This window comes from Urocitellus parryii, chromosome 6 (genome assembly GCF_045843805.1).
Source record: "Urocitellus parryii isolate mUroPar1 chromosome 6, mUroPar1.hap1, whole genome shotgun sequence".
Lineage (NCBI taxonomy): Eukaryota > Metazoa > Chordata > Mammalia > Rodentia > Sciuridae > Urocitellus > Urocitellus parryii.
The window spans coordinates 192,499,071-192,511,257 of NC_135536.1; the positions used below are offsets into that span (position 1 = coordinate 192,499,071).

General features: G+C 55.4%; 1 protein-coding gene across 2 annotated transcripts; it reads right to left on the reverse strand.

Moving 5' to 3' along the window:
* Positions 1–1,441: 1,441 nt before the first annotated feature.
* On the reverse strand, positions 1,442–8,048 carry Snai1 (snail family transcriptional repressor 1). Of its 2 annotated transcripts, none has more exons than XM_026390978.2 (3): positions 7,039–8,048; positions 5,896–6,423; positions 1,442–2,356 (listed from the first exon to the last, which is right to left on the reverse strand). In XM_026390978.2, the coding sequence occupies exons 1-3, from the start codon at positions 7,118–7,120 to the stop codon at positions 2,172–2,174; spliced, it is 795 nt and encodes a 264-aa protein (XP_026246763.1). In that variant the 5' UTR covers positions 7,121–8,048; the 3' UTR covers positions 1,442–2,171. The 2 variants fall into 2 exon arrangements, with proteins under 2 accessions (XP_026246763.1, XP_026246764.1); XM_026390979.2 differs by having other exon boundaries at positions 6,915–7,104.
* Between the last annotated feature and the right edge of the window lie 4,139 nt (positions 8,049–12,187).

Sequence of the window (12,187 nt, forward strand, 5' to 3'; positions counted from 1 at the left end):
GCTCCCTCCAGCCTCAGAGCCCCCCGGGTCTTCCCAGCTCTGGAGACAGCCTCATCCCCCAGCCCCACCCACCACCAGTCCTCCAGCCTCGGCCTCTCCTGGCCCCTGGCACCGCGTGGCAGAGCAGCTCCTTTTGAATCACGTTTGTTTTCTGTCTCCCCAACTGGAACTCGGGTTCCGTGAGCATGGGGACTGTGTGTCTGTCCACAGCTGTCACCCCAGGACAGAATGACCACCTCTTTATGGTCTGCAGGGGGCAGGTTGCTGTCACCCTGTTGTGTGGAGCCAAAACTGTGGCCCCAGGAGGGGGGAGCCTGGCCTCTCCGACTCCCAGACCCCTGCGGTTCCAGGCCCGGGGGCTCTGGCCTCCCTTCCCAGAGGCCCGTCCCTTGGACACTGTGAAGTTGCTCACTTGCCGGTCTCAGCACCTACTGTGGGTGGCCACAGGGACTCACAGGGACCCACAGGGACCGGGACACAGTAGGCCTTCAGCCAACTGATGCCCAGCCCCCACCCCACCCCAGCTTCCCCTCAGGGGGGCCGGCACAATTTGGCGATTGTTAGAGGACTTTTTTTTCCTTTGGGGAGGAAGGCTGCAAGTCATTAAGGCCCTGGGCCCGCGGGTCACCGTTTCCTGTTTAGAAGAAAGAACCATCTCTCCTTCTCACCAGCCCCCAGCCTGACTCCAGGCCGTGAGCTCCGGGACGCCTGCTCAGCGGCCGGCAGGAAGCTGGCACCTTCGGCACCTTTTGTGCTCAAAAGGGACACTCATTTTCTCCTGCCCCAGGAGGCCCCCGAGGTGAAGTCACCACTGCCAGCCAGCCAGGAGTGAATTGCCCCGCCAGGCCCCAGCCCAGGTCCTCCCATCCTCTGGGCAGGAAGCTGAATGACCCCTACCCTTTGGCCTGGCTTCTCACCCTCCTGGCTCCCGCCAGCCAATTTCCTTGCATCAAAGGCCATTTGGTACCCAGCAGCCAGACGGAGGTGTGGGCGGCCTGACAGGGAGGCCAGCAGGCCCAGAGCCCTTGGGAACAGGAAGGACATCCTCTTCTCCAGCGGGGAGGGGCGCCAATCCTGCCCCAAAGACCTTCCCTGGCCTGAGCCAGTGAGGACCCAGGAAGCCCCTCTCGCACCCCCTGGGCCTGCTCAGCTTCAAAATGCCAAAGCCAGAGGAGGGACCAGAGGCGCCAGGAGTGCAGGGGCTTGCTGGCAGCCAAGGGTCTCCGAGCCCCAGGAGGCCCACGAGTCTCATCTGCCCAAGTTCCCTGACAGGGCAGCTCTCCAGCACATGCCATTTCCAAGGACAAGATTTAAGGCTGTGTCAGAAGTACCAAAGCTCCAGGAATCCCGCCCGCCCTCTTCCTTTCCTGAAGACCTTTGAAAATGCCCACACCCGCAAGACCAAGAGGAGCCTCTGTAATATATAAATTAATGCCTTTATTGAACATCAATAAACTGTATATATAACTATACAAAATGTTTCCTTAATACAAGATGTCACTTGCAATATACACACCAGTGTACCTTTAAAAATGTAAACATCGTCCTTGTAGGCCTGCCTGTCAGGGCCCCGGAGCACTCTGGGAGACAAACTGGTCAGGCCGAAGCAGCCCACTCAGCCCAACAGGCAAGGCCATAACTCACAGTCCCTTTGGAGACATGGTTAAATTGCCCGTGAAACAGGTGTCCCCAGGACAAACAGGAGGCTAAATAGCTGCCCAGGGCCAGGGGCATCCTCCGGTGCATCCTTGTGTTCGAAGCCGCCCTCCAGTGCCCCACAGATGCGCGTGGGGGCGGGACTGTTGCATAGTCAGTCACACCTCGGGAAGGTGGCGGAGGGTTCCTTGTGGGAGCACAGGGAGGGGAGCAGTCTCCTAAGTGGGGTGGGGGAGCTTCCATTCATCTGTCCGCTCTGTCCTGTTGCTCAGCAGCTGCATCCACACAGCCCTGGAGACACGAGCCCAGAGGCCAACTCGGGAAGGCCACCTTCGGTCCACTGTCCACAGGAAGGCCGGAGAGGCTCCTTCAAAGCCCATGAGGCCCCCGGGGCGCGACACCAGTCAGCAGCCTGCAAAGTCCACGGGGCCATGCAGCCAGGCATCGGTGGCTTCCGTGGCGGGGCGATGGACGGGGCGCCTTCCTCCTGGATGGCAGCTGGGGTGGTGGCAGGCTCAGCGGGGGCCACCCGAGCAGCCCGACTCCTGGTGCTTGTGCAGCAGGGACATGCGGGAGAAGGTGCGGGCGCACCTCGGGCACTGGTACTTCTTCACGTCCGAGTGGGTCTGCAGGTGGGCGCGCAGGTTGGAGCGGTCAGCGAAGGCCCGGCTGCAGTGGGGGCAGGAGAAGGGCTTCTCACCTGGGGGAGGACAGAGGGAGTCACGCTGGGCGGCGGGGCCTTTCCTGAAGGGCCCGCCCCACACCACCCTGAAAGGGTCCTGGCGGCCCGCAGATTGGGCCCAGAGGCCTGCGGTTCACAGGGAGATGGTGGCTTTCCTGAGGGACCGGAGCAGTATTCTGGCTGCTCTGAGCCTCCTCTCATCTGTAAAATGGGGCTCGCTCCCACTCACGGGGTTGGTAACCCAGAGAAGCAGGACGACCACATGCTCTTCCCGTCACCAGGGACCTGGGAAACGCTCACCAGATCAAGACTCAACACTTTGATCCTCTGTGGTCCTCATATTAAAGCTGGTGCAACTAAGGCCCAAAAGTTAAGGAGCATTTTTGGGGTTACCCTGCAGGGCTCCTAAGCCCTTGATTTTGACCAATGCACATACTGCTCTTGGTCAGGAAAAGCTTTTTACTAATCCTGGAGTCAAACCTTAATTTACACTGGGGACAAAGCTTAAGAGCTGGCCTCAGACTACTCGGGAGCCTGAGGCAGGAGAGTCACAAGTTTGAAGGCAGCCTGGAGGACTTAACGAGACCCCGTCTCAAAGGGAACTAAAAAAGCTCAGGGGCAGAGCACCCCCGGGTTCAGTTCCCAATCCCACGTGTGCATACACACTCACACACGTGCACACACACTCACACAAGTGCACACAGAAAGAAGAGAGAGAAGAGGCAGCTTAGGAGGCTTACCTCAGCGCTGCTCGGCCACCCTCTGGTTTGGTTTCGCGCTGAGGTCTAACCCTTCTGTGCTTTGCCAATGAGCTACATCCTCAGCCCTTGTTTGTTTATTTTGAGACCCTTTTAGCTAAATTGCTGAGGCTGGCCTTGAACTTGCGATGCTCCTGTCTCTTGCTGGGATCACAGGCATGAGCCACTGAGCCCGCTTCCCTCATCACAAGACTACTGGACCATCAGGCTGAGTCCCAGAGGGCAGAGGCCTCCCTTAAGTGCATTCCCAATTGAGGCTACAGAAACCTGCAGCCCAGACACTCCACCTCCCTGGCCAAAGATGTGGTAGGAAGTCTTGCACGGGAGGCAATACCCCTCAGGATTAAGTAGGTGCTCAATAAATGCATGTAGAATAAATAAACCGGCTTTTAATAAAAGGAATCAAAGAAGCTTGACCCCACAATCACCAGATAATGCCTTTTCACAATCCCTGCCCCACCAAGAGGATACAGTTTCCAAAACAGTGACGGTGTGGTGACATTTTGTTTTTCCTTAGGCATACAGCTTTTCCAAATAAAAAGTCCGAAGGCTAATTCATTAAACAAAAAAGAACGGGATTCTCTAGCTCCCAGCCCCAGCCTGATATGCCCACAGGCCATGACCTATCAAATTCCAATGATGGCATTCAAGAAAAACTGAGAGTGCATTAATCCATCACCTACTGAGTGCTTGGCTGGGTCCTTGCTGGGAGGGCGACCAGGACAGGTTCCAGGGGCCCCACCCACTCAACAGGTTGCCACTGGGCAGCCAAGAGCAGGCTCCGCCCACAGGACCACACAAGGGGAGGGGGGAGGAGAGAACTGGAGATGGGGGGCTGCACCCGCCACTGCCACTACTGAACTAGCCCTGGGGTGGCCTTCTCCCAGGTCCCAGTGAAGCTCTTCCTCATTCACACCCTGAGAACTAGGAGAGGACCAGGGGGACGAGAAGGGGACAGAGCCCATCAGTGAGCTGGGGACCAGGGCCCATCCCCCAGTTAGTGCTCAACCAAGGAGGAAGGGATCTTTTAGGGTGTGAGGGGGTGTGGCGGGGTCCGAGTGCACCACAGGACCCCCTCAGACACCACCCCACCCCACCCCCACCCCCGCCCGGCTCCAGACGCCTTTATGGCGCTCCGCAAGTGTGAAATCGGCACCAGGCTGGCGGGGACAAAGGCTGCTGAGGGGGCACTGTACATGCGATACCCCAGGATTAAGGGGGCCTGCCACACCAGGGGCCAGCAGCTGCGGAGGGAACAGGTGCTGGGCACCACTGTCCCGTGCACCTGCTCCGCCCCTCCCACCCACCCACTGGGCCCACCATCGAGGCACACAATGGGGTCCTCCAGGACAGCGAGGTGCATTTCAACGGCCTTTTGTGTCTGAGCCAAGCCTTTACATTAAAATGTCCGGTGGGAAGGGGAGGCTGGAGGCTCCCGGAGAGCATCCTGAGGGCCTCAACACCCCCAAAATAGGGCCCCCATTAGCTAGGCCGGCACCAGGAGAAAAGGCAGGTGAACCTTTACATGTTAAAATCAGGACAAATTTGGCACAGAGAGAAACAGTCGCTAAGGAGACCTGCCAAGGGACAGGCTCCCCCAGACCACCCCCCTGACCCTCACTGCTGAAGGTCAGCCACCAGGACAGGAAATGACAGAGCTCAGCCTCCAACCTGGCCAGCTTGATCCCAAGGCTCTCATGACCTTTGAACTTCCTCTCAAGTCACCCTCCAAGGATCACCCCCAAACGCATCAACCTCCACCATTCAAGATCTGAAAAGGAAGGGTGCCTGCCCTGTCCTCGTTTCTGGGAAACTTTCCATGTTGAAGTAGGAACTCATGCAGGCTACTGCCACTGAACTACGTACCAGCTGTTTTTTATTTTTAATCGTGGCCTCACCAAGTTGATTAGGCTGGCCTTAAACTTATGATCCTCCTGCCTCAGCCTCCCAAGCAGCTGGGATTAGGGTGTCTGCCACCACACGCAGCAGTCTGTATTCTGTATTTTTTTTTTTTTTGAAGGGATTGTGTTTTTTATCAGCAAAGTTGTTCCCTGATCTTCATGGTGGAATTGACTCAGGGTGAGGAAAACAGACCTAAGAACCATAATTATAAACCATTATTATAAAGTGATTAGCAATCTTAATAGCTACCCTACAAAGCATGTGCTATCATAATCCTAAGGCTCAGAGAGGTTAAATTGTTTAACCAAGGTCACACAGCATAGAAGCAAAGCAAATACCAACTACTATTTTTCTGAGAGCTTATCATGCACCAAGAGCTTTGCTCTTTCCACAGGCATTCTTTCATTTAACCTATACAGATACCCCACAAGGTAAAATGGGTATACTCATGCCCATTTTAGAGATGAGAAAACTAAGGATCAGGTGAAACATCATGGAAAGTTTGAGGAAGTTCTCAGACAGGATTTAGGGCAGTGGTGGGGGGTATGACAACATCCTGTCTGACTGGGGCAGGGTGGTTTGTGGAAGGAGGAGCAGGGTGGGTCCCTTCACACCTGGCCATAATAGCAAGGTATTGGGTGCACTTTTCCCATATCCAGCTCCAAAATATTTAGCTAAGAAACTGCAGAAGAACCTGCCTATCAGCTTAGCTGATGAATGCTTCTGCCAAACATTTCCAAAGGGCCAGGTCCCTGAACGTGAACTAAGTTGGAGCCTTAGTTTCCTTGATTTCAAATAAAAAAAAAAACAAACAAAAAGAATTAAAATGAAAAGGAGAACAGCAGCCCAGAATCACAAAAGCCGGTCAGAAGGGCAGTAACCTGCAGGGATACTTACCAGTGTGGGTCCGGACATGGCCCTGCAGCAGCCAGGGCCTGGAGAAGGCCTTCCCACAGGTTGCGCAGACACAGGGGAGAGTGTGACTCCGAATGTGCATCTTGAGGGCGCCCAGGCTGAGGTATTCCTTGTTGCAGTACTTGCAGTTGAAAGCCTTGCGAGATTGGGGGTCCTTGGCCACGGAGAGCAGAGCCAGTTGCTTGGGCAGTTGGCCCAAGCCTGGGAAGGCAATGTAGGCCTCAGCCTCCAGGGAAGAAGCGGAGGTGGAAGAGAAGGAGGAAGGAGCTGGAGAGGGTGGGCTGGGGGGCTGCGAGCCCTTCCCGCTGTCCTCATCAGACAGGGAGGTCAGCTCTGCTGCCTGGGGGTTCTCCTGGGGCTGCAGGGAGGCCCAGCCAATGGGCTGCGTGTGGGGCGCTAGGAGACAGTCCCAGATGAGGGTGGGCAGCGAGGCGGTGGGGTTGAGGACCTCAGGAGGCGGGATGGCAGCCAGCAGGTGGGCCTGGTCGTAGGGCTGCTGGAAGGTGAACTCTGAGGAAGACGGAGAGGGACAGGGTCAGACATCAATTAAACTTTCAATCTGTCAACAAACATTGGCCCACTGAGGGCCACAACTAAGGACAGAGGCGGTTCCTGCCCTCCCACGCCCTTGCTCACCCAGGACACCACACCTGTGTCTCTCTAAGACAGACCCCCGACTTCCCAGCCCAGCTCGAGGGGGCCATTCCCAAGCCTCCCACTTCCTGTGTCTCCCAGGTCCCCAGCCCAAAGTGAGACCCCCAGGCCTGGTCTCAGCCCCGCTAGCTACCTGCAGATCCCCCTTCTACACCTCTCCTTCCGCCCCTCCCCCAACCCTCTGGACTCCGGACTCTTCATAGCCACTGGCCAGAGGACTCTCCTGGCACAGCCTTCTCTCCTGTCTACCCTCGCGGAGCTTCTCTGCCTCTCGCCCCCCACGAAGCCTCCTGTGCCCACAGCACAGCCCTCCACCCAACCGCCAAGATCCGAGGCTCCAGATCCACCTGCCCCTCGTCTCCGGAGCCCTGGCCTTTCTCCACAGGACATCCCTCGACTCGGTGTGGTCCCAGGACCTCTCCCTCAGAGGCCCCCCACGCCTGCGTCTCCGGGTCCAGCATCTCTGCTCACCGGGAGAAGAGTCTTGCAGCTCGCTGTAATTGGGCTTCCGGCGAGGGACCGAGGGCTTCCTGACGAGGAAAGAGCGCGGCATGGTGGCTGAAGCCGCCGGGGTCGCCGGGTCGCGCAGGGGCCCGCAGGGAACACCACCCGCGAGGCCGAGCAGCGGCGCTGTGAGTGAAGAAGCCCGCGGCCTCCTTTAAATACCCCAGCCTCGGGGCGGGGCCGCGAGCGCCACGCCCCTTTGTCAACGCCGCACCAATCGGAGGCGCGCGTCCGCCAAAGGCCACGCCCCAAGCAGGTGCTCGGGGGACGGGCTGGGTTCGCGCCGCGTGGCGCTGGGAGCCCGGCTCCGGGGGGCTTCCACTCCTCCGAGGCCGGCTGTCGGGGCGGGACCCCGGGCGCTGGGAGCCCTCGCGAGGCCGGACCCCCGCCGGACGCCCCGTGCTCGCCAACTCGGCGCCCCGCGTTTGAGCGCCTCTGGTGCCTGGGACCCCGATACCCGACCTTCCGCCACCGGCCCGCGCCCCGGGCTCTGGAAGCGGGCGGAGAGGTCCTCCTCCTGCCGGCACCTCGCCAACAGCGTGGCGTGGACGAGAGACCGTGCACACTGCTGGGGCGGATGCCAGGACACGGCCCTCGCCGTGGCTGCTGGCGACGTGGAGGGCCGCCGGCTTTCTGCAAAGCAGTCCGGCATCGTGCGCCGAAATGCGCTGTCCCTTCCCTTCGCCCTCGAGGAGCCAGGCGCGGTTCCTGGAGCTGCGGCTGCACCCGGGTCTCTCCCCCGGGAGCTCCTCGGTCGGCGGGGGAGACAGACGAAGTAAACAGAGGATTATAACGCAAAGGGAGGTGGGCTAGGTGGGGGGGGGCTGGGGGAGAGACGGGACGCTGTGACCGTCTAGAGGCTGGTCACCTGACGGGGTGGGGGCGCGCCTTTCCAGAGGAAGTGAAGAAATATGGAGGGGGAAGGCCCGGGGTAAGAATCAGTAACCTCTGCAGAGCCTGCTCCCGGGGGTGGGAGGAATCAGGTTGGCCCGCCTCCAGGGCTTCTGAGTAGTTTGGACTTTGCCTCAAGGGCACTGGGGAGCCAAGGAAGGATTTGCAGCGGAGGAGGGACCTGCTTAGAGTTTCGTTGGGAAAGATGGCTGTGGGCAAGGCGAGAGACAGCAGCAAGCCTAGGGCAGAGGCAAGCCCTTCACCTGAGAATCAGGCCCCGTGTCTGAAGGATCCACGAAGCTCCACGGAGGACACCGTCTGATTGGCCTGTGGGATGGGCCCGGTGAGGGAAAGCTGTGCTCGGGTTCCAGCTCCCCTGTGAGGTGTGTCAGGCCCATGGTACTGGTTTTCACTGGGAAGGCAGAATCAGGACAACCTCTAAGTCTTCCCCACACCAACAAGACAGCAGGACAAGTGTCTGGTTCCGTCACTAGGTGCTGGGACAGCAGCTGAGAACACATCACCCTCCCTCCTCTGACTGGTGAGGGATGCAGAACACATCGCCCTCCACAGCCCTTCAGTTCCACAGGAGGCTCCACTTGGAGCCAGAGGGAGCAGCAGATTGCCCCCCACCACCACAACCCTCACTCAGAGGAAAAGCCCATATCCTTGCCATGACAGCTTGGTCCTGCTGATCCAATCCCTGCTCACCTTCTCTTCAGCTCTCTTCCTCCCCCATGCAACAATGATTTCACCCAACCTCCTTCTGTTCCTCCCACATCCCAGCCCTTTCCCACCACAGGACCTTGGCACCTGCTGTTCAACCTCCCTTCTCACCAAATCTCTCTCCCATAGATCTTCACCTGGCTACCTTTTTTTTCATCCTTTGTTCCAGCAGCAATTTCACTAAGCAGCCACCCTCATTAGTAATGAGAGAAATGCAAATGGAATCCACAGTGAGATGTCATTTCACACTCACCAGAAGGACAAAAAGCAAAAATTTGATCAATATCAAGTGTTGATGAGGATGTCAGGGCTAGCCAGAGTGTCAACGGCCACAACTACTTGGGAAAAGTTTGACCTCAGTTAACAGGTGACTCCTCTCCCAGCAACCGGCGGCCTCCCAGGGGTTCTCGGCCCTGGCTGGCGCAGAGTAGATTTCCCTACAGAGTGTTTAAAAATACTTAAGCCTGGGCCCCACCCCACCCCCACATCCTGATTTGATTATCTGGGGGTGGGGCTTCTGGCATGAGCATTTTGAAACATCTCCCTGATTCTTCTAAAGAGCAGCCAAAGTTAAGAACTGCTGCCCAGCCCCAAACCAGTCCAAACAAGAGAAGGGTCATTGTACCCGTGGTCCTATTTTAAAAGAAAAGAAATGGATACCACCCAAATGTTTATCAACAGAAGAGTGGATTAAGAAAACTAGAAGGGGCTGGGTTTGTGGCTCAGTGGTGGAGCGCTTGCCTAGCCTGTGTGAGGCACTGGATTTGAGTCTCAGCACCACCTATAATAAATAATAAAGGTCCACCGACATCTAAAAATATGTGTATAAAAAAACTGTAATGCAATCCTACAAAAGAATTCTACCCAGATGAATTACACATGAACTACAACTCCATGCAACAACAGAGATGAATCTCAAAAACATAATGTTGAACAAAAGAAGTTAGAAGCCAATGGATCACAGATGGCTGGATTTACATGTGGGCCAAATTCGGGCACACTCACCCCAGTATTATTTAGGGATCCACACATACAAGGCAGTAAAACTATAAAGAAAAGTAGAGATCTGGAGGCTGAGGCAGGAAGAACGTTCAAAGCTAGCCTCAGAAATTTAACAAGGCCCTAAGCAACTCTGTCTCAAACTAAAAAAGCAAACTAGGAAATGTTTAATACAAAATTCTGAATGGGGTTAGGCTGGGAAAGGAGGAGCTAAAAAGAGGTTGCCCGGGAGGTTTAGAATTCTGGTGATGTTCTGTTTTCCAATCAGGGAAGCCTCTTTATTATTAGTGTCTCTCTCTTTCTTTTTGGAAGTTCTGGAGACTGAACCCAGGGGCCTGTACACAGGAGGCAGGTGCTTTATCACTGAGCCACATCCCTAGCCTGTGATTAATCTTTAAACTGTACACAGATAATCCAACCCCGTTGGGTGTGAATGATATAACTTAAGACACATGAGCACACACACTTAATATGTGCGAGGCCCTGGGTTTGAGTTCCAAAACCTCGAAAGAAGAAAAGAAAGAAGGGAGGGAGGGAGAGAGAGAAGAGCGGGAGGAGAGTTAGTTACTAAGTCACCTCCTCCAGGGAGTATAAAGCAAGACCCCACCCCACCTCAGCACCCAGTTTCTACCCAATTATCCTATTCTGTTATCTTCAAAGCAGGTAGCAGGTAGCGGAGCCTCAGTCAGGTGTTTGTTGAATGATTTCCAACCCCACCTTTTCCTAGCTGGGTCACAAAGTGGCTCCCATCACGTAAGGATTTGGGGAAGGGTAAACCAGCCACGGGCCCCCACAAGCTCCAAGCACCCACTGCCTCGTTTTCCATTCCCCCCCCAAGGGTTCCAGCACCTGCGCTGGGGAGGGAGGGCGTGGGGACCGGGCGGATCAGGAGGTGGAGCAGCACCCTCCCGGGCTCAGCGCAGGTCCCAGGGACTCCACCCCGTGAGCCCCGCCCTCCCGGGGTCTGCGCGAGGGCGAGGGCGTGGCCCTTCTTGCAGGGGAAGCCGAAGTGACTTTTTTTGTTTTTATTTTTATTTCTTTATTTGTTTGCTTATTTACCAGGAATTGAGGCCCTGAGCCACATGCCCAGCCCTTTAATTTATTTTGGGAGAGGGTCTCGCCGAGTTGCTCCTGCCCCAGGTCTGCCCCACTGTCCTGGTCGCGGACCTCCGGCGTCCTCTGGTGGCCGAAGCGCCTCCCGGGGACCTTTCATGGGGGTGAAAATCAATCAGTTGTTTTGGAGAGGGGTCCCGGACTATTTTATGTGACCAGACAAGGCTCTGGAAGGAAGCTAAATCTGAACAGACATGTGCATTTTCTTTCCCTCTCCCTCCTTTTCTTTCCTTCTTTCCTACCCAGGGACACTTAACCCTTAAGCCACACCCCAGGCCTTTTTATTTTTTGAGATAGGGTCTCGCCAAATTGCTTATGGCCTCGCTAAGTTTGAGGCTGGCTTTGAACTTGCTGATCCTCCTGCCTCAGACTCCTGAATGGCTGGTATCACAAGCATGGGAGCTGCGCCCTTTTTAGAGCATGGATTATGCCAGAACCACACAACTGTCCAACAAAAGGACTCGTGATGGGCATTTAGGTTAGATTACAATTTTCTTTTGCTACTACAAATAACATGGAATTTTCAATAAATGACTTAGACACATATTTTTGCACTCCAGGTGTAAATGTCCTCCAAAAAGGTTAGACTAAATTATATTTCAAGCAGGAATTGAGGGCTCCTTTTCAAAATAGCTGACACAGACTATTGTCTTTTTCTTTTTTTTTTTTTTGTACTAGGGATTGAACCCGGGGATGCCTTACCTCTGAACTATAGTCCCTTTTTTATTTTTTATTTTGAGACAGGATCTCACTAAATTGCTTAGGGACCACTAATTTGCTGAGGCTGGACTCAGACGTCATCCCGGCCCTCATCCTCCCAATTTGCTGGGATTATAGGCCTGTGCCACCACGCCTAGCTGACTATTTTTTTTTTTTTTTTTTTATCTTTGCCCCTCTGAGAAGGGAACCTGGGTCTTCTAGCAGAGATTTGCATTTCATGTGAGCAGGGAGGCACCAGGGACTGAACTCGGGGGCACTGGACCACTGAGCCACGTCCCCAGCCCTATTTTGTATTTTATTTAGAGACAGGGTCTCCCTGAGTTGCTTGGCGCCTGGCTCTTGCTGGGGCTGGCTTTGAACTTTCAGTCTCAGCCTCCAGAGCTGCCTGGCAGGCGCCATCTTTTTTACATACTCTGAATCCGTTTCAGTTTCTCTGTGTTTTGAACCACTTTTCAAGTCCTTTTGATCACCAAGTCGATGAACTTCTCATTTCTAAAAGCTCTTTTGTCTATCAGGTGAGCTGGTCTCTGTTGATTAGATCATTAATCAGTGAAGGGATCAATCCAGAGTTGGCGAGTTAATCGGGACTGGAAGGAAGATATCGCCCAGGGAAAGTTCCTGTGTGTCAGGGCTCCACTGGCCCTTCATCCCTGATTTGAACCACAAA